This window comes from Eubalaena glacialis, chromosome 18 (genome assembly GCF_028564815.1).
Source record: "Eubalaena glacialis isolate mEubGla1 chromosome 18, mEubGla1.1.hap2.+ XY, whole genome shotgun sequence".
NCBI lineage: Eukaryota > Metazoa > Chordata > Mammalia > Artiodactyla > Balaenidae > Eubalaena > Eubalaena glacialis.
Genome location: NC_083733.1, coordinates 51385489 through 51405186, shown reverse-complemented (window position 1 = coordinate 51405186; position 19698 = coordinate 51385489). Strand labels below are relative to the sequence as shown.

At 50.0% G+C, this 19698-nt stretch overlaps 2 protein-coding genes across 4 annotated transcripts in view; one reads left to right on the top strand and one right to left on the bottom strand.

Moving 5' to 3' along the window:
• Nucleotides 1–6903, top strand: part of PEPD (peptidase D) — a 114941-nt gene extending 108038 nt beyond the window's left edge. For both annotated transcript variants that reach the window (XM_061173285.1, XM_061173284.1), the window contains 3 exons: nucleotides 2192–2376; nucleotides 5743–5934; nucleotides 6403–6903. In XM_061173285.1, coding sequence (XP_061029268.1) covers nucleotides 2192–2376; nucleotides 5743–5934; nucleotides 6403–6540 — 515 coding nt within the window. In that variant the 3' untranslated portion in view covers nucleotides 6541–6903. The remainder of the gene's footprint in view (nucleotides 1–2191; nucleotides 2377–5742; nucleotides 5935–6402) is intronic.
• A 3010-nt stretch (nucleotides 6904–9913) lies between these two features.
• Nucleotides 9914–19479, bottom strand: CEBPG (CCAAT enhancer binding protein gamma). Of its 2 annotated transcripts, none has more exons than XM_061173024.1 (2): nucleotides 19405–19479; nucleotides 9914–13419 (listed from the first exon to the last, which is right to left on the bottom strand). In XM_061173024.1, exon 2 carries the CDS (start codon nucleotides 13328–13330, stop codon nucleotides 12881–12883), a length of 450 nt encoding a protein of 149 aa, XP_061029007.1. In that variant the 5' UTR covers nucleotides 13331–13419; nucleotides 19405–19479; the 3' UTR covers nucleotides 9914–12880. The 2 variants fall into 2 exon arrangements, with proteins under 2 accessions (XP_061029007.1, XP_061029006.1); XM_061173023.1 differs by lacking the exon at nucleotides 19405–19479 and adding an exon at nucleotides 13632–13677.
• Between the last annotated feature and the right edge of the window lie 219 nt (nucleotides 19480–19698).

Below are 19698 nucleotides of genomic sequence, written 5' to 3'. Positions count from 1 at the left end.
GCAGAGAGAGAACGACGGCGGGGGTGGTGTGGGGGGCTGTCACCCCAGGAGGGGCTGACGTTTCCGCTGAGACCTCGAGGATGAGGAGTCACAGGCCAGCCGGGTCTGGAAAGGGTCTGACGTGCAGAGACCTCAGTGTGCTTCTGGAACACAGGTGGCCTGACCCATGGAGGTTGAGGTGGGTGGGTCGGTCTTAGAAAAAGAGCGGCGGCCGAGGCTGGGGCAGGCTTGGCTTGTGCCCCAGGAATGCAGAGAACTGTCAAGTGTCCAACCCAGGGTCTGGCTGGCCACAAGTGGCTAATGACAGTTTGGGGGGATTAGTGAGCTGGTCCCCCAGTAGATGCCAGAGCCTCTACAGCCAGCTTTCTGGGGCCAGCGTTGTGGCCCTGTTTGACAAAGGAGGCGTCTGAGGCTCACAGAGGTGAAGGCTTGGTCAGGTCACACGGCAGGTGAGCAGCCAAGGTGGGACCCGGTTACCCAGGTCTCCATTTCAGGATGCCAGACCATCAGAGAAAAGCTCCCCATGCCGGCTCCACCCTCAGTGGTGCAGACCTGGCCCCCCACGCTGATGTGGTTACAGCCAGACTCCAGACCCCAGGATGCCACCCCCATGTGGTGGGCCCGGGCAGGTAGAACGGGGCTGGACTTAGGGGCTGGATTCCAAGGAGGCTGAGCCTCGGGACAAGACTGGGCATCCTCCACCCTTGGCCTCCCTGCACCTTGGGCCGGGGGCTGGCCACTCTCCTGTGAACTGGCCAGGGCGCAGCACCACCTGCTCAGAGCCTGGACCCTGGGGATCCGGGACGTTGGATCAGCCCTGGGCCTCCAGCCAGCCCGAGACCCCAGCCGTGGGCCCACTGTCTCTGGCAGGCAAGGGGCCCCCACATGGTGCCCAGCAAGAGCATCTGAGAGGGGAGGGTATGTGTCCCAGGATGGGCTCTCATCTCCTTTTACCCCTTGGGCCCATCATCTGCCCTCTGCCAGCCACAGAGGTTCAGACCCTAGTGGCCTAACCCTCACCAGCGCAGGGTCCAACAAGGCCCCTCAGGGTGTGGGGTCCCAGTGCTCCCGTGGTCATCAGGGCATGGCTGGGAGGCCCCTTGGGAGCCAGGGTTACTCCCCACATGGAGGGGGCCGCAGGGACCGGCACTGGCCACCCTCTCTGGGTGCCGGTCCCACCCTATCCACCTGGCCCTGAGTGTCCTGGGGCTGCTAGCCTCGGCCGGCACATGGCCTGCCCCCAGCTCCACCCTCGTAGGATGGGGCGGGGGGTGTTGCCAGCCTAAGGCCTTGTCTGGTGCTTAGGCTGAGCACCCAGCGCCCTCGAGTGAGGCTGAAGGTGGGGACTCCATGGAGCCCAGTGGCCAAGGCGGCCGTACGCCAGTGACGGCCGAGGCTCTTTGAGGCGGCTCCCTGAGGGCCCTAGGCTCCAGCCCCTAAGGGCCTCCCTGGGCGCCAGGCAGGGCTGAGCCCCTGAGCTCTGCACAGCCTGCCCTCCTCGAAAGTTGGTTACTGGGGATACTCTCCACGGTGACCTTTGTCCCAGAAGGACGGGGCAAAGATGAGTTTGATTAGCAGCCTGGGGCTTGGACATCTGGGCTGCCAAGGAGATGGTCACCTAGCGCTTGTAGCAGGCAGGGTCACAGACCCCTGCCAGTTTGCCCATGAGGTAGTGCCAGCTGCACTTTCACCCCAGAAACCTTTGCTCGCCACAGAGCCTCCAGGGATGATTCAGTCCCATGCGGGGGTGTGCAGGGATGCCCCCTACCCCCAGCCTGAGGCGCTGAGGCAACAGTTTGGACCTGAGCCTCAGTCTGGGGCTCACTGAGGCCACCCCACGTCCGCTGCTGGGGACAAAACGCTTTTCTCCTCCTGACGCCAAGGACCTTACTGGGCTCCCCTGGCCCCAGGAGCAGACACGACATGGGCTGGGCCCCTGTGGTGACCGTGGGTGACAGGAGCCTGCCCCTGAGGGCACAGTGGAGAGAGAAGAATGGTCTCAAGTCCAGAGCTGTGCTGGGAAAGCCCTGCATGGAGGGCTGCCCGGGACACGTCACTCTTGCCCCTCACCTCAGGCCCTCCAGCCTCAGCCAGTGCGAGGGCGTCGTGTGTCCCCTGAAACCTTGCCCGGGGAAGCCCTGGCCAGGCTGCCAGACTTCGCCACTCATTGCAACCTCCTTCTGAGCCACAGGCGTCTGGTGGCCCGACATGCACCGCCTGGCCGACCGCATCCATCTGGAGGAGCTGACCCGCATCGGCGTCCTGACCGGCAGCGTGGACGCCATGGTCCAGGCCCACCTGGGAGCCGTGTTCATGCCTCATGGGCTCGGCCACTTCATGGGCATCGATGTGCATGACGTGGGAGGCTACCCCAAGGTCAGTGTGGGCGCATCAGCCCGAGTGGCCTGCCTGTGAGCCGTAGCTGGGCTTGGCCCTCCCTGGGCTGGGCTGGGCTTGGCCCTCCCTGGGCTGGGCTGGGGCTCTGGGAGATGGCGGGGGTGTAGTGGGACAGGCAGGGTGAGGAGGAATGGGGTCCCGGCAAGGCCCGCTGCCCCTCCTCCCCCTTCACCCATTGGTTGGTCCTGGCCCAGGTCGCTGCCCTGATGCCCCCCGTGCCCAACGCCTCCCCGGTGGCTGCCTCCACAGGACCTGGTGTGGGATGGGCGTGCTCTGCACAGAGCCCCGGGCTGTGCGCTGGGGGCAGCGCCTGCCCTGAAAGGTGGTAGACGGTCCGTGTGCAGTGCACGGGGTTCCCACAGGGCAGCGGGAGCCGCAAAGCTGGGTCTTAGTGATGGGGCTGGCACTGCACCCGTCATGTCCTCATGCCTCTGGCTTCATTCAGACAGGGGTGATGAGGCTCCACCAGCTGGTGGCTGGCCCCGGTCCCTCCTGGGACTAGCTGAGCCCAGCGCCCCTCACAGGTCCTACTCCTGCTTCCTCTCTGGTGCAACCTCTGCCCCCCAGGCCCCTGGGCCAGCACGCTCTGCTGGCCTCCTTGTCTCTAGGAGGTACCCTTGGCAGGGGAGGAAGGCTTGTGTGGGCGTCTCCAGGCCAGGCTTTCCCCTCCCCCTCCTACTGACCGACCCTTGAAAGGACCGACCAGATGGTGCTTGTGGCTTCAGGAGGCCCTGCCGAAGCCTTGCAGGGCAGGTGGCTGCAGCCTCCCGGGCCCGTGGGTGTGGGTGAGCCCGGCCCTGCCGTCTGGCCTGGTGCCCGCAGTGCAGGGGGCGGATTATGCAATCGGTGCATGCCCTGGGGCCCACCAGCCAGTTAGCCAAGACTGGGCTTGGCCTCTTAGCTGCAGGGTATTTTGAAAGCTCTAAGAACGATATTTTGGGGGGGGGCACGGAATTGCTCAAGAGAAGCATTATTATTCAATTATTTTTTCCTCAAGTGTAAACAGTTAAATTTGGAGAAACAAAATCAGTTTTAATTTCCTAATTTCTATCCATCACATTGTGCGCGGGGAGCCAAGAGCTGGGCCTTCCAGACATTGTTAACTGAGGTTCGTTATTCATTAGTCTCCAAAGCACTTTTTTTCCACCAGAGAAAATTGGCAGCAAACTGTTTTCATCTTTTCCAGTAAGCAGTCCTTTGTGCTCAGAGTCTATTCTTCTGACAGATAAACATTGTGGAAAAAATATGGCTTTTCCTATAAAAGTCATTTGTTTTATTTCAGGCCTATAGACACATCTGGGTCTCTTCTGCCCGGAGCCCAGTAAAGTTGAGGCCCCGTCGAGCCCTGAGCCCAGGCAGAAGCCAGCGTGGACCCGGCATGAGCAGGGGCCCCTGAGCCCCAACAAGGCTGAAGTCCCCGGGCCCGAGGGGCTGGGCGCTCAGCTGCTCCCCTTCTTGGGGTCTTCTCCCCACTCAGCTCGGCGTCCATCCTTCTCCCAGCCCTGATCTGGCTGTTCTTGGTGGGCCCCGTTAGGGCAGACTCCCGAGAGCTAGCACGCTGAAGGGGGGCGGGGGGTCATGGTCAGTGGGCTGGGGCACGCACATTCTCCTATGCCCCATGGGATCCCTTCCATTCTCCCCTCACCCCCAGTCTGAGTCGTGGTCCTGAAATCTTCCGGAGGGAAGGCTGTCTGTACAAGTTGGAGCAAACCCTCCAACCTCGGCACACAGCTCTGGGGCAGCGGGGGCCCACGGTGACCAAGGAGGTCAGGGAGACCTTGTCAGTCTCTGCCTCCGCCAGGCCCCTGGCTTTGACAACCTTGGAGTAGAGAGAAGGGAACGGCACCTGGGGGGTAGCATGAAGGGAAGGGACAGGAGGGGCTGCCCAGGGGCAGGCACGGGCTTCAGATGGCAGGAGACAGGGCCCCGCCCCGCCCCACCAGCACCTCCCACCTGAGCACAGGCACTGTCATCCCAGACTGTGCCTTTCTAGGTCCCCTGCCCTCCTGCCTAGCTCCTCCAGTCACATAGTGCTTTGGGGTCGGGTACCACACCAGACAGGCATCTGGGCCCAAGAGCATGACCCATTAGGGGTCACAGGGCCTTGGTGTCCCCTCATCACCTCCGTCCCAGCCTGACTCACACCAGGTCAGGGCGGCTGCGTGTACCAGTTTCTACACGCCCCGCTGTCCCCGCCCTCATGGAATCACGCTCACAGCCTTCCCTGCTGTGCCCAGCCGTGGATGGAGGCTGAGCCAGCCCGTTTCTGGTTACCTTACATGAACCACTAATTGAAGTCTGATGTTCTTGGCCCCCAAACAGTCAGAAATGACAGCTCCATCTCCACCAGCTGGGCTTCCAGGGGAGAGCTGCGAGCGGGGCAGGGCAAGCTCAGAGCCCGACCAGAAAGCTTGCTTGCTGCCCCACTCACTCACAGGCCTTGGCCAAGGGATGGGTGGGTGCCTCTGGGACCTGGGGAAGGCAGGGAAATTTCTGCAAGTGTCCTAGGTACCACCTGCCCTCTTGGCCCCATTGGCCACGCCCATGTGAGTGTTGGCAGGGGAGGGGGCTGGTGCCCCTGCAGGGCTGAGAGCCGGTCACCATGGCTCAGTGGGGGTCCAGCACACGGGCATGGTGTGGAGCCGCCCACGTGCGCTTCTCGGGGGCCACACCCCCAGGCCATGCACACGGGGTGAGCGTGCGTTTGTGCACACACGAGCCAGAGCTCGTACTGACGGCCCGTCCTGCCGACAGCACCTGTCCCTCCTCCTGGAAGGCCACGTGGAAAACCTGGGACTTGGCTTGTGGGGGGAACCAGGTCCAGCACTTCTGGGGCTGGTTTCCACTTGAGCTGCCTAGAAGAAAGCACGCAGCCTGGGAGGCCCCGCAAGCCTTCTTAAAAGCTTCGCAAGTTTGGCTTCTACTGTTCCCCTCGCGGGGATAGGGCCTGGGTGAGGCAGCCGGACCCCCAGCCAGCCCCACGGGCCAGCAGGGGCAGCTTGCCCTGGGTGTGTGCGCACGGGCGTCCACGGGGCACAGTTCTGAGGAGAAGCAGGGGCAGGGACGTGAGAAATCTAGGGGAGCGTGCAGAGAGCGGAGGGTTTTATCTGGAGTGCCGTGGACAGCACAGCAAGGCTGAGTCTGGGCTGGAGACCCCCATGGTCACAGCCTCCTGCAGCTCCAGGGGGACCCATGGGGCCCGAGTCAGGCCCCACGTGTAGACGCCTGCACGGGCAGGGGCGGGTGCCCTGCGCGCTCACCTGTTTCCATCTTCCTCCCACCGATGCGGTGGCCCTGGGCTGGGGCTGCGCCCTCCTGGAGCCCCCTCACTGTCCTCTCCCCCAGGGTGTGGACCGGATGGACGAGCCCGGCCTGCGGCACCTGCGCACCGCTCGGCAACTGGAGCCGGGCATGGTGCTCACTGTGGAGCCCGGCATCTACTTCATTGACCACCTCCTGGACGAGGCCCTGGCTGACCCGGCCCGCGCCTGCTTCTTTAACCGCGAGGTCCTGCAACGCTTCCGTGGTTTTGGCGGGGTGAGTGCTGGTGGGCCCCGCGTCCTTGCTCCCAGAACGGCCCCCCCAACTGCTGCGTGTCACCTCTTTGTCCTCCAGGACAGGAGGCACAGTCTTGACTTCCTCACTTGAGAGGGACCTGGCCCGCCCTTTCTCATGGTCTGTCACCAGACAGGAGCCTCAGCCCTCAACACAAGCGACTCAGATTCCTACAGAACCCCTGCCCACTCCAGGGGCTCCCGGCCACCGGGCAAGGGGCAAGGCCAGGGCGGGCAGGTGGCACGAGCAGGTCCCTGTGGGAGGCGCCTTCTTCCCAGCAGCTGCCCACAGAGGCCTATGAGGCCAGCCCCCGCCCCCGGCAGTACTGACCACTCCTCAGAAAGGGCTCTTCCCAGTCGGCGGGGCTCAGCCTGGAGCCGTCGGGCCCGACCCTCAAACTTAGCGTGTGAGGCCAGCTCAGAAGTAACGAGCATCCGTCGGTCTGACCAGGTCCGGATCGAGGAGGACGTCGTGGTGACTGACAGTGGCATGGAGCTGCTGACCTGTGTGCCCCGCACAGTGGAAGAGGTTGAAGAATGCATGGCAGGCCGTGACAAGGCCTTCGCTCCCTTCTCTGGCCCAAAGTAGAGCCACGGGCAAGTTCACTTCATGGACGGTGGCCTGACAGTTGGCCCCCGGCGGTGCTCAGAAATCACATGCGGCATCGGCGTTTGATCACACCAAATATGCTGTTTCCCAGGGAGAAACTTTTTTATTAACCTTCTGTGGGATCACACCCTTAATCTGTTTTTACTTTGCTTGAATGACAGCGGCTTTTAAAATGCTAATTTTCAATTATCCCGTTATTTTGAATAATCCTGTTCTTCACTAGCAACTAAATGTGTATCTTGCCGTCATTTGTATGCTGCTCAGGAAAGATGCCTTTCTCGTGTTTTCTCTCAAAATCAATACACAGAATGGAATTTGCAATAAAAGATTTCCTAAAATGGACCTTTGTGCCCAGCTCCCTCTCTATTCTTTGTCCCTTTGCAGGTGAGCACTGCAGGGTTAGACCGGGAAACTGGCCCTGCAGAGACCCGGGAGTCTGGGCATAGGTGGGGCTGGGCCTCTGCCCACGTGAAGGGGGCCATAGAGTAGGAAGCCTTTTTGGTACGGTTACTGCCTCAAAGCTGGATTTCCGAAGCGGGGCAGAATTACGCAGCGCTTAAGGTACAGTTATCGACAACATGAGACTCGCAGATTCCTTGTCTGTGATTTCCTTCTCATGCGGGACAGGCTAGCAAAGCCAGCATCTGTTTGAGAGACACTGCCGCCTAAGGCAGCACCATGGCAAAGGTGAGCTTTCTGGTTCCTTCCACGTCTGCTGAGTCCATTTGTCTCCCCTAAGTGGAAGTCCACTGGCCGAACTCCACTCGGAGGCTGTGGAGCCATCCAGGGCCACCTGGGCCCAGTCCCTGCCAGTGGCAGAACACCTGGCCTTCCTCTGCCTGCCCACCTCTCCCACGGTCCCACAGAACCGCCCCCGCCCCTGCAGTGGGCTTCGAGAATTCTGCACACCATTCTAGGGTTCTCTCATCCTTGGCTCTCATCCGAGCCAAGGTGAAGGGCAGGTGAGAAGGACAGACATCAGAGATGAAACCTTAACAGGGTGGGGAAACTCTGTAGCCCAAGCCAGAGACCGCTGAAGTCACTGAAGAGTTGAGTAAATTGATTTCTTCCTATGGCAGTAACACAAAAGTGCTTGTGATGTGGCCACATTAAAATAAAGCAGCATTAGTTTCAAATCACCATTTATCTTTTTCTTGCCTCTTAGATTTATGAACAATTTTTTAAGGTTTCCTCCTGGTGTGCAGGTATATTCCGTAAGTTATCTGTGGTATTAAGCAGTTTGAGTAATGACCGTCTTTCTGAGGGTCAGAAGTTTGAGTGTGCCAAATCGTTCTCTCCCCCAGCTGTATCTGCGAGCCATGCTCTAGTGCGCAGGGTTTCAGGGTCCCCCACCCCCCAGGATAAAACCAGTTAAAAGTTAGGTTGGAACTCTAAGTGGACAGTTTAGTTTAGCTGTGTTAACTACAACACACACACATCTTTCTCCTTCCTCTCCTTTAGACGTTTTATACCAAAACTGCCCATTTCATATAAATGTTTGATTATCAAAGAAGTCGATAGGAAAGAACAAGGAGAAATCTCAGGAACTAAATGCTCTTTGTCCAAGAGGGACACTGGGGACAGAACTGGCTGCTTGGGCCCAGGTAGGCGAGTCAAAGGCATTCTTTGCAGGTGCAGGTCTCAGGGGACCACAGTAGCCACCTACTCTGCCCCATGTTCTAGAGAATGGTCCAATTCCTAAGTCTCCAACTTCTGCAGAAATTTGTACAGCTTCAGAAATATATTAGAGACCCTTCCAGAAAGCCATGCAGTGCCAAAAGCTTTTCCAAAACCCAGGAAAGATCTAGGTGTTCATTCAAGAAATGAGCATCTGCTATGTGCCAATGTGGCATAAAGACATGACCCCTGCTCCCAGAGCCCAGTCTCCTGAGAGAGGCTTCCCCTTAAACAAACATGCACAAATAGATCATCTCAAACATTAGAACGTGCCAAGAAGGAAAGTAACAGGACTGACCTTGTCTAGAAAGCCAGGGGGGCTGAGACAGGAAGGGAGGAAAGTGAAAAAGGAAGAGGAGATGAAGCATTCCAGACGTAAGGAGCTGTCCTAAGGCAGCCGGCCCTGAGCTAAAAAGTGCTGAGAAAAGCCCTGCAGCCAAAGCAAAGTGATGCGGGAGAGTGGAGGGGAATGAAGGCAGCGAGAGCAAACAGAGCCACATCCCAGGGAGCCTGGGTCTCACCCGGAGTGCACTGGGGAACCACGAAGGTTCTGGAGAGCATGCAACAGTCCAGGGAGACAGAAGCCAGGCAAAAGAGGGTGATGGCTCTGCAGAAGGTGGGGAAGGGCCTAGGTGAAGCAAAGATTCACAAGATTCATTTAGGAGGCAGAACTGAAAGGTGGTGATGTACAAAGGCACCTGGCTCCAACAGCTGCTTCAGAGGAAACAAGACTCGGGTACCTGGGCTGCAGAAAAGTGTACAGGTCTACAGCTTCAGGTCTACAGCTCTGGGAGGAGTGGGATGTTGCAGTCAAAGGATATTCAGGGTTGCTGCTCTCCTTTGAGTACGTGTAAAATACATATGAACTCTTCAGATACTCACAGGCAGCCAACCAAAGAGCAGTAGATCTAAAGTGCTTTTATTGAAAAAGAGCTAGCACCCTCACAATCATGTCGATATAAAATTCCCTGACAAGTTATTGGATTTTAACTTACAGCTAATTCATAAAAATGAAATGGGACATATTACCCACAGAAATAATTACTGTACTACAATTTTCACTAAGATGCAATAAGTAGACATCTATTTCCCATGACATGAAAGTAACTGAAGGATCATAGAAGGCAAGTATCTATGGCACTTTCCCTTGAAACACTCAAATCAGCTTCTTGGACTCTTATGTATGAATTTGTTTCGACAGACACCCTATGGCATCGTGTAAACGAAGACGACACGCATACTATAAACTGTACTGTTAGAGGAAAGGCCTTACTTTGACATTCCGTCGACCTCAAAGCCTCAGAACTTATTTCCTACCACTATATAGGTGGAGACCACGCTCTGAGACGTCAGGTGTCTAAGCAGGATGCGAGTTATTGCTTCCTCTATTCTGGTATACATTTCTACATTAGACTAGGGGACAAAGAATATTACTGAAAGGCACTCTAAATTCAGAGAAAACTAGGTTCCTATCATTAAGGGAAGTCTAGACTTGGGACGACAGCGCCTCCGCCTGCCCCCACGCCCACCTCACCCCTGCCCTGGGCTGGGAACAGAAAGGCAGCAGGGCATCTGCCTGCTCCTCAGAGCTGGTTAACATTTGCCCTACATTCTTGGTATCTAACATAAAGAAACCCACAATGAAATACAGTCATTATTCCAAAGTTTTTTTTATTTCAAATTCATTGAAAGAAATAAAATTATATTTAAAAAAATAGAGTAATCTCACAAACTGAGGAAAGCCAGGAACAAAAAGAACAAGTACTTTTTCCTGAGAGGCAGATCTAACAGCTATAGGACGGACTTTCTTCCTTCCTAGCTTTTGTCAAACAAAATTTTTTCCTATTTCTAAGGCATCAAAAACACTCGAGTGTTTTAACTGGGTTGTTCAGGTACAAGGTTTCAAGCCCTCTAAGGGGGATTAAGAAACATCAAAAGCTGCTACGATTTCCTTTGTTGTAACACCAAACATTAAATTGTACATACATCTACTTCTTTATGTAAATTTGAGAATTTCACACTCGTGACCTGAATTTCAAAGATCTGGTCATATTTTATTAAAATTTTACTACTTCTTGGTAAGAACGTCCAAAGTATCTGAGCTCACATCCCAGTAACTAAAAGGGGCCAGACAGCAGGAAGAACTGTTGGATCGCACCACCTGCAGCCAAGACATGTCAGAAAACACCCATCCCGGAAGACTCACATGCAGCTAGAAATTTATACTAAAGCCTAATTCCTAAACCACTAGACCTGCCAGCAAAGGCAGATCATATCCTAATGGTTCATATGTAACCTACAGGACAAAAGTTACAGAAGTCATATACAATTCCCAAACTTACCCATTCCCCATACTTGGTTTCCCTCCATTTTATACTGATAAATCTATCCAACTAAAAACTTTCATTCCCAAACACTTCAGTGAGATAGTCAAGACAACGGTTACCATTTCTGTTCTAAGCATGACTGCTGGTGCTAGTTTTGATTTGCATAGGTAAAAGGAAAGCTTGAATTTTTCCAAAAGGTACAATCTTATTTTCTTATTTGAAATAATTGAGTACATACCTGATGATTTCCCTAAAGCTTCTTTTCCAAGATAGTTAAGTCAATTCATATAATTGGTAACAATAAATTCCATGGGGACAACCATTTCTGAAAGATATTGTTTAGTAAATAGATTAAAAATGTCCGTAGCACCTCTTACAGGTGCTTAAAGATTCAAGTGACCTAACTGCATCTCCAATGAGGTGCTATTAAAGATTCAGTAGGATTCTGTGGGTATCTCCTAGTTAGTCATTTAAAACATCTATCAACCTACAAGTAGATCCATACTCCAACCACAGTAAACCGATGTTGGACCCTAATAGGAAGCCCTATCCTGTCTCCTGGATCTAGAGGGAGTTAACCGTCCTGGGACAGTCGCTCTCATGGAACAATACAGGGCTCTTGTCACATGCAGAAGGGACTCTTGGCCTTTAATAATGGCTTTGCTGAGTTGCAGGGCACTGTGATGTCTTCTTCTGCCCAGAAGGGCAGCACAGACAGCACTCTTCCACCAACCCAAGGGTGCAACTTGAGTTACATCCTGGTTACACTGTCCCAGGTCCTAGTATGAAACAACAATGTGGCCCAAAATGACCATGTTCAAATAAGATACCTGGTAACTTTTTAATCTGATGTGACTCAGTCTCTTGTCACCAGCCTAGGTCACCCAAAAACAAAAACCAAAAAAAAAAGAGAAAAACACAAATTTGAGCTAGAATTGTTCTTAAAAGAAAAAAAAAGTCTCAACAAGGACAATCAAAACTACCAACATTTATATAAGCCAGACCCTAGAGATTTCCATCTTCAGTGACTGCCACTTTTTAGTCTTAAGAAAAATGTCAACGTCCTGAGTTTTATCAGTATTTTCTTGCTAAAATAATTTATGGGACATAAATGCATACAAATGAATAAAAAGTGGTACAAAAGTCTGGAAGAACAGCCCACTAACTAGAAAATGTCGCAAAAACAATATAAAACGATGTGTTTAAGTGAAATAAATTAAAGGTTAAACCTTACACTTTCAAGTTTTCTTAGACTATTATTTTGGGAAATGGCATGGAGTTGATGACGTATTTTTCTAACAATCAGTTGTTTAAGATCAAATACCAAGTGATCGTTCACAAGAAGTTTTTGCTTTTAAAAACCACGGCCCCACTGCAGTGTATCTGAACACAGGAGAAACTATCTGCTGAAATTAATATGCAAAATCCTAATCAGTAACTTGTGTGGCCATAAACTGTTAAGACGTTTTGTTTACTAACTTGGCTGTCCAAATGGTATGTTAAAAAAAAAAATGCTTACTTTACTAGCATCTGCAGAAACTAAAATTTTGGTACATAAGTTTCTCTAAACCACTGAGTTGTTTTTTTAACAAAATAATGCCAATGCAATAACCCAAAGGTATCCCAAATGCTTTGCTTTTACTTTTAAAAAACCTATTTGCTTCCTAAATGCTATTTATATTTTTTAAGCCAGTTGGCTGCATACTGCCTTTAAAATGCAATGGGGTTTCTTTACTTAACCTGACATCACTATTCAAAAACTTGTACTTGCTGGGGAAAACGGTACTAATTATGCTAAAACAAGGTTTATGCTATACATAAAATCACTCCAAATTATAAAGTGATTGGTTTCTATAGCTCTAAGCATTTTTAATACATAATTTAGAAAAAAGTCACACATAGATGAACAGAGATGGCATTCAACTTTCTTTCATCCAATTAACCATATCCATTAAAACCAAGACCCTTCTGCATGACTTGCCAGTTCCCCATTCCTTTTGTCAACCTAGAAAAGAAACATTTCTTGGGAAGTCAGGATTTATTAAGAACATCAAGCTCCAGGGCATTTTTTTTTTTTTTTTACCATATACCTTTAAAAATGTTTTTTATCCCCACAAAAATCCTTATCATTTAAAACCAGATATTCAAATTATATGGCTAACATTTTTAGCTAATCAACTCTTCAGTGCTGATCCTAGAAAACAACCTTCAATGGATCTTTGAATAATGGAGATTCAGCCGCTGATACGAGTAGTGTAGGTAGTCACACCTTTAACGTTCAAGCCACAAGTTGTGACGTTTGAAAGGGGTGAGGTCTACTGTCCTGCATTATCAGAATTTGTCGTATTTTCAGTGCTACTGGGTTGCACATTATCTGCGAGGTTGTGTGCATGCTCAAGAAATAAATCTTTCAGTACACTTAATTCCTTAGTCAGCAATTTAATTTTTGCTTCCAACCGTTCATTCTCTTCCTTGAGCTGATTCACTCTCTGCAGCGTATCCTGCGCTTTCTGCTTGCTTTTCAACCGGCTCTTTTTCACCGCCATGTTGTTCCTCTCTCTGCGCTGACGATACTCGTCACTGTTGCGATCCATGGGCAAACTCTTTTTGCTCTGCTTGCTTGGAGGCAAAGCTTTGCCTCCGCCCCCAGGGCCGGCGGGCACCAGCTGAGGAACCTGCTGTAAGCCGCTGGCATGAGCCTGAGTATGAATGACACTTATTCCATTCACGCCCGGGGTACTGTTCTGCTGTGACACCTTGCTCATTTGGGCACGCTCCCTTGTCAACACAGAACAAGTAGAAATGAGGACAAGGTGATCAATGGTTTGATCTGCCAAGAAATCTTCACATGTACCTAGTTAAAAAATAAATTGCATTAAAATATTTGAAATGACAAGATCAAGTAAGATTAAACTTGCATGTACCTAATAGCAGGCCAATATTAATTGATTATGCTGAGAAAAGTCTATGACAACTGCCAACTACTCCAATGTTTCAGAAGTCTAAGTCATGTAATTTAGAGAGGTAAGTTAATACAGACGCACCACACGGCCAAATTCAACCCACCTGAACCCCTGAGGGTACTGCCCATCTGTGCTTGTTATCAAAAATGGGAGGAAAAACAAAAGAATACCACTAATTAGGTAGCACATATGAACCAATAGCACTTGGCAATCTGCAAGAGAGAAATGTGAGATGTTTGGTTTAAACACAATGAGTTCAATTATGATAGGAGAGACACCTGCAATAAAAGAGGGGAAAAGTTTCAGTTGTTGGCTCAAGTCAAAATAGAAGGCTGGAGCAGAGCGCCCAGCCCAGTCTCCAGTGCTCATCGGGAAGCACTGCACTACGATCTCTGCATGGTACTTACTCTAATATGCAGAGACTGAGTCATCAAGGACTCGACTTCTCTCCCGGAGCGTAAGAATCTTTACAGGATATTTTGAAAAGGTGTTTTTTGCTTGTTTTTATTTTTTTTAATGACCTCAAATGAGAGTAGTTTACAGAGATTTTTTTAAGTTAGTTTCTTGGATCACAGATTGAGGAGCTCTGAGAGACCCAATTTGCTTCCCCATCCCATCATGCTTCTAACAGTATTTTTTTAATTCTCGACATAATTAGTAAACACATCTAAACACAGTCAGCTTAAAACCACAAGGAAAGAAACAAAAGCCCTGATGATGCATCCAAGGAGGTGCAAGCACTGGACTCAGGCTGGACCAAGAGCCAGAGCAGCTGCAGCGCCTGCACCCACTTGACATTGCTCAAGGAGCGCAGAGGAAACGCCAATTCTGAAATATTACGGCAGTGCTGCCTGTAGAAATGAAGTCACAGTTTCAGAACTAGTCATATTTGGATTACTATGAATTCAACCAGTTCGCTACCACTACCTCAAGATGTGTCAAAAGCAGACCTATCCTATCATCATGAGGCCACTTCAAGACAAACTGACTAAGGTGAGTGAACCGTGCCCACCAAGAAGTCACAGCACTCTTGGAAACTGAGAAAGCAGTGTTAGGAACCATAAAACTATCCCGTTCTCTTTTCACAAAACTGCTAAAACTGCATCAGTGGGAAAAAACCTGCAGCCAGAATTATGAACTGCCTCAAATGAGTACACCTTACAGTTCTTAATAAGAAAAGCTCAGTTAGTAAACACCAGTAGCTTCACCCAAACCTTTAGCCAGGCATTTCTGTATAAACACCATTTACTGGTCTGCTTTTTAAAAATCTTTGCTTTTAAAAGGGCCATATATCATTACTTTCCATTGTTTTTCAAGCCACACAGGCAGCCCTGAGCTAGCCGGTCATCCGTTCTCACTTCAGTGCTAAGAAAACACCAAAAGCTTCCTTCCAAACCATGATGGATATCTACTCCAAGTCTATCTTCAGTAATGGATATTTCACATTTCCCTTGATAATTTATCATGTTGCCTATTTTTTCTTCCAGTTAAAAAGTGGCAGTTCAGTATAATTTGAGCTACACTTACCACTAATAGTGTTAAAGGCCATCTATACCATTGCTTATCTATTTGGTATGAAGTGAAAAGTGTTTACTCAATTTTTATGAACTTGTTTGATTTAACACGTCTCCTGGGACTGTCTCAACAATCATGATTATGTTCATCTTATTTATCTTTTTTATTTTTTATATGTCAATTAGGTTTTTAGTCTTTAAAGCTACTCTCTAATAAACTCAGAGATAACAATGATCCAAAGAAGTACAAACCAGGAACCAAGTCAGTTCTTGTCTTGGCTCTGACTTCCCCCATTTCACTCTGGACATACCCCTTCCCTCTGTGCCTCGATTTCCCCATCTGCAAATGAGGAACATAAAATGGTAAAATGCCTTCTGACTTTGACAATATATCATGAACTTCAGTCACCAAAAACTCTTATTACAGCCTCCAAATTTAGTGATGTTCATGCCCATTTTTGTTCTCAAAGATACCGGAACAGGGAAGGGCTCTTTTACCTCAGTCTGACTCAAGGTACTAGGCTGAACACAGTAGGTAAGGTTTTGAAAATGAGTCCTTTGGCTTGTAAAACAAAGAGTAATCATCAAACTGGTAAAAATGTAAGAAAAGGAAACTTGGAGATAATAAAAAGAACTCCAATTTTTTTTGTTTTTTAAGTTCTCCAACCGAAGACAAGCCAAGAAAGTAGCTCTTAAAGTGAAGAGCTATCCACTAAGGAAAGGGGGTCAAAGAGCTAAGTGGTCTAAGACTTAACTCCAAACATATTATCAATTTTGTTTTTTACACTGAGCAAAACAGCTGCCTCTACAAGTTACATATTTTACAGTTTACACAGTTATCTGTGCTTTTGTTTTTTCCACAAACATTTATTGAGCACCTACAATGCACAAAAAGAAAATAAGTTTATTTCAAATCTGGATATTCAACCCTAAGTGAAAGTCTGGCTCCTATGTGGACAAATACTATTCCAAAGTTCAGTCTACAGGAAGCAGAGTGGCACCTTGTTTCCTTGCTGTGAATCATTCAAGCAGGAAGCAGGAGAAAACCTGAAAAGCAGTGGTTCTCAAAGTGTGGTCCCTGAACCAGCAGCAGCAGCATCACCTCGTTAGAAATGCAAATTCTCGGGCTGCCCCAGACCTAGGAATCAGGAGCTGTAGGAACAGGGCTGGGCGATCTTGTTTTAACATGACCTCCAAGTGATTCTGATGACACTGAAGTTTGAGAGCCACTGCTACAAATCAACCATGGACCTTAACAAAGATGGACTGAGTGGGTAACATTTTTTAAATTCAAGTTCCTTAATTCAAGTAATGTTCATTCAAATCAGTGACACAGTGACAACTCAAAACGTTAGAATGAGTAAAACAAAATCAAAATTTTCTCAAGTTTCACTTGGGAAAATAAACCTCTCAAGGATTCTCCTAACCCTCTTGTCATTTTCTTCACATGTGTACAACCAGATATTCCTCCCCTGCCCCCCCAAATAAATTTTTAACTCCAATTTCCTCAACGAAGGTCTACACTCCAAATTATTCCGATGTTTGTCCCTTATTCCAAATCTGTACAAATCACTGGTATCTGACAATTCTACCCACCCCCACCCCCCCAAAACACCTCACCTCTACTATCCGTCTCCATCCCAATGCCACAGAATTACCTCAGGCTGACATCATCTCTCAGGGGCACAGCCTCCTCTGCTTTAGCAGTGTTCCCTCCAACCACTGTCTCCAAAGCAATCTAACACTCAAACCTGAGTGTGTCACGCCGGCTCACTGAAAAGTCTTCTGTGGCTCCAGCATACAGATCAATCCAAGGTGCTAACCCTCTCTCCAGCCCCTGCTCCCTTTCACATCACACCTCAACAATACTGAACCACAATCTGTCCCCTAAATGGTCTGCACGTTATCTTTTCTTTGTGCTTCTGTCCAATTTGTTCCCCCAGTTTCTTGGTCAATGCCAGCTCGATAGTGTGCCTCCCTGTAGACTAAGCTAGAGACAGGACTCTGTCTTTATCACCATATGCCCAGCATCTAGCGGTGGTGCTCCAGAAATATTTGTTGAATACAGCCTCAAAAGGCTAAGAGAAAACATTTATTTTTACAAATGTCTTACATAAAAATGAGATTCTCTAGCATTAAAATCTCTTATAACAACCATAATTAAATCAAGACTGTTACTAAGATATTATGGTCTTACCACCTAAAGTTCTTGGTCTTTCTTAATGGTATACAGGAAAATAAAAACATTTGCTACTTCTAGCCCCCAGCCTATACAGTGAACATCATTCTTGTCTGGTCTTTGCTTCATATCAGTTCAGAACCTTTATTTTCCACTTTGCCCAGTTATGTTTTCCATAACCTCAAGTTCTTAGACATATGTTGCCAGGGTCTGACAACTCTGTACTACAAGTGAAGTGAAGGTAAGCAAAGTTAACAAACACCCAAATGAGCAGGATTTCTATTTATTTGCCACTGCTGGTTTCATGACCCAAAGCAGGGTCCATGAAGGAGGGTACATCCCTTCAGGGAGTACACAGTGGTCCACTGGAGTATGAGAAGAAAATGTATGTTCTTTTGTCTTTTTTTAATGTCATCTTTTTACTCCGCTTTTAGTGCCATTAACAACACACACAAACTAATACACACACATTGTTTATAAATATACATCTATTAGGGAGTCATGCTCATTTCTTTTTTCTTTTCTCTTTTTTTCTTTTTTAACTGATAGGTCTGGAAAGCCAAAAAGACAGGAGACCAATGTACCTACCAGTATAAGAGCCCATGGAAGCACCCCCTCCCAAGAATACAAAAGAAACCTGGAATTGTGGCTAACTGCGTTTACCATTTCTGTGATCAGGTGAGGCAATCTTAGGTCGTTAAGACCAAATTCAGCCCCATGAGGTCCTATTTATCTTTACCTAGGACTCACCAGGTGCTGTTTAAATCCCAAGGGATGAAACCACCTGTCCAAGATCAGACAACCTTGCTGACAGTCATGATGTGACCTTGAGAATTTAGAGGATATTCTGGGGGGAAAAAAATTAAGTTTTGCTTCCACCTATGTTTTTCAGGGAGGTATTAAAATGACTGAATCCGCCAAGTGTGCACACCAGAAGCAGGACTCGAACTGAAAAATTCTTCAGCTCACTAGCATCCTGTAATTATTTAGCCTTGTTTACACTAAGTTTTTCCAAAACAGTGAATCAACTTTAATAGCTTATCCCAAATACTACTCAAGTAGTAACAGCTGACCAGATTTTAACTTTTAACTGTCAAGAGCTTTTAGATGCAGAATTTCTTAGTAAAGCAAACCTTTATACTATTTTATTTCAAAAGTTTCTTTGAGCGTCCCACATCCTATCTGAATTAAAGCACAATCTCTTCCAATAAGAATTCAACTGAGTGAGTGTACACTGGGGGAGAGAACTACCAATTTTTGTGTAACCCACCAAGGTTAAAACCATTCCGAAACGGACACATTTTAAGACGCCAGATGACAGCACAAACTTCAGACCAGAGGAAAGCCCAGCAATTAAACCTTCTGAAGAATAAAAACACACGAGCTTACTTGGAAGAACAGATTCTCCTTCCCCTCAAACATGCATTTCCATCCTCTCCACCTAGACACCCCTGCTGGCAATTTTCCTTACTGTGTTCCCTCCAAGCATGCTAAACGAAGCACTTCATTTTTTGCCCTTCTCTGTTCTAGTCAACTCATGGTTGCTGCACGTTCATCCAACCTGTGTTCAACAGTCACCTGAAGGATATTCAAAGTACAGCTCCATAAGGAAGCACACTATTATTTGTGTAAAGTCACATATTTAAAAATCGACCGCCTTCCCTGACTACTTCTCGACTAACTTCTAAAAATGATTCTCGATTACCCGACACCGAGCAGTTTCGCAGGCGCAGGAAATACCCCAGGTGGCACTGAAGTAGGATACCGTCCACCTTCTGCTATTCTGGGAACACCCTTTATCCCCAGGGGCCAATACGAGCCTGGCTAGTCACACTGCACGTTGCATAAACAGAGGGCCGGGTTCTGGAGGGGGCACAGCCCGGCTCGCATCCCGTCCCGGGCCGACAGCAGGGGCGCTGGGGGAGCGCGGGGGTCTGCGGGTGGCGCCGCGGCGCTGGGCCGGGGCCAAGGATGAGATCAGCGGCCCCGCCGGGTGTTGCCGGCAGGTTGCATCAGACGCCGCGCGGGGCCGCCGCCCGCGCCGCGGGCCGCGCGGGGCCTTCCCGGCAAGCCGGCCGCCCAGGGCCGGGCCGGGTCTCCTCGGGCCGGGGCCGCGCCCACGCGAGCGGCCGGCGGCGCCGCGGCCTCCTCCTCCTCCCTCGGCCCGCCCGCGGCCTCCTTACCTGCGCCTCCAGCCCGCCCGCCCCCAAGCGGCCTCCACTCCCAGCGGCCCCGCACGGCGCGGCCCGACCCAGGCCTCGCGGCCCGCGAGTCGGCGAGGAGGAGCGACGGTTACGAAACCGGCAGCCTCCGCCCGTTCCGCAGCCGCCGCCAGCGCCACCGGGTTCCCCTCCTCGCCGCGGCCGCGCGCGCGGCCACGACCGCCTCCGCCATAACCAATGGGAGCGCCGGCTTGCGGGGGACGCGCCCTCCCTCCGCGGCGGACAGCGCCTCCAGCCAATCGCGGGCGGCCTGGC

Coding starts and splice junctions, on each gene's coding strand:
- CEBPG (XM_061173023.1), bottom strand. CDS start 13,656: ATGGGCAGTACCCTCAGGGGTTCAG. Junction 13,420..13,631: donor CAGTACCCTCAGGGGTTCAG/GTGGGTTGAATT, acceptor TTTTTTAACTAG/GTACATGTGAAGATTTCTTG.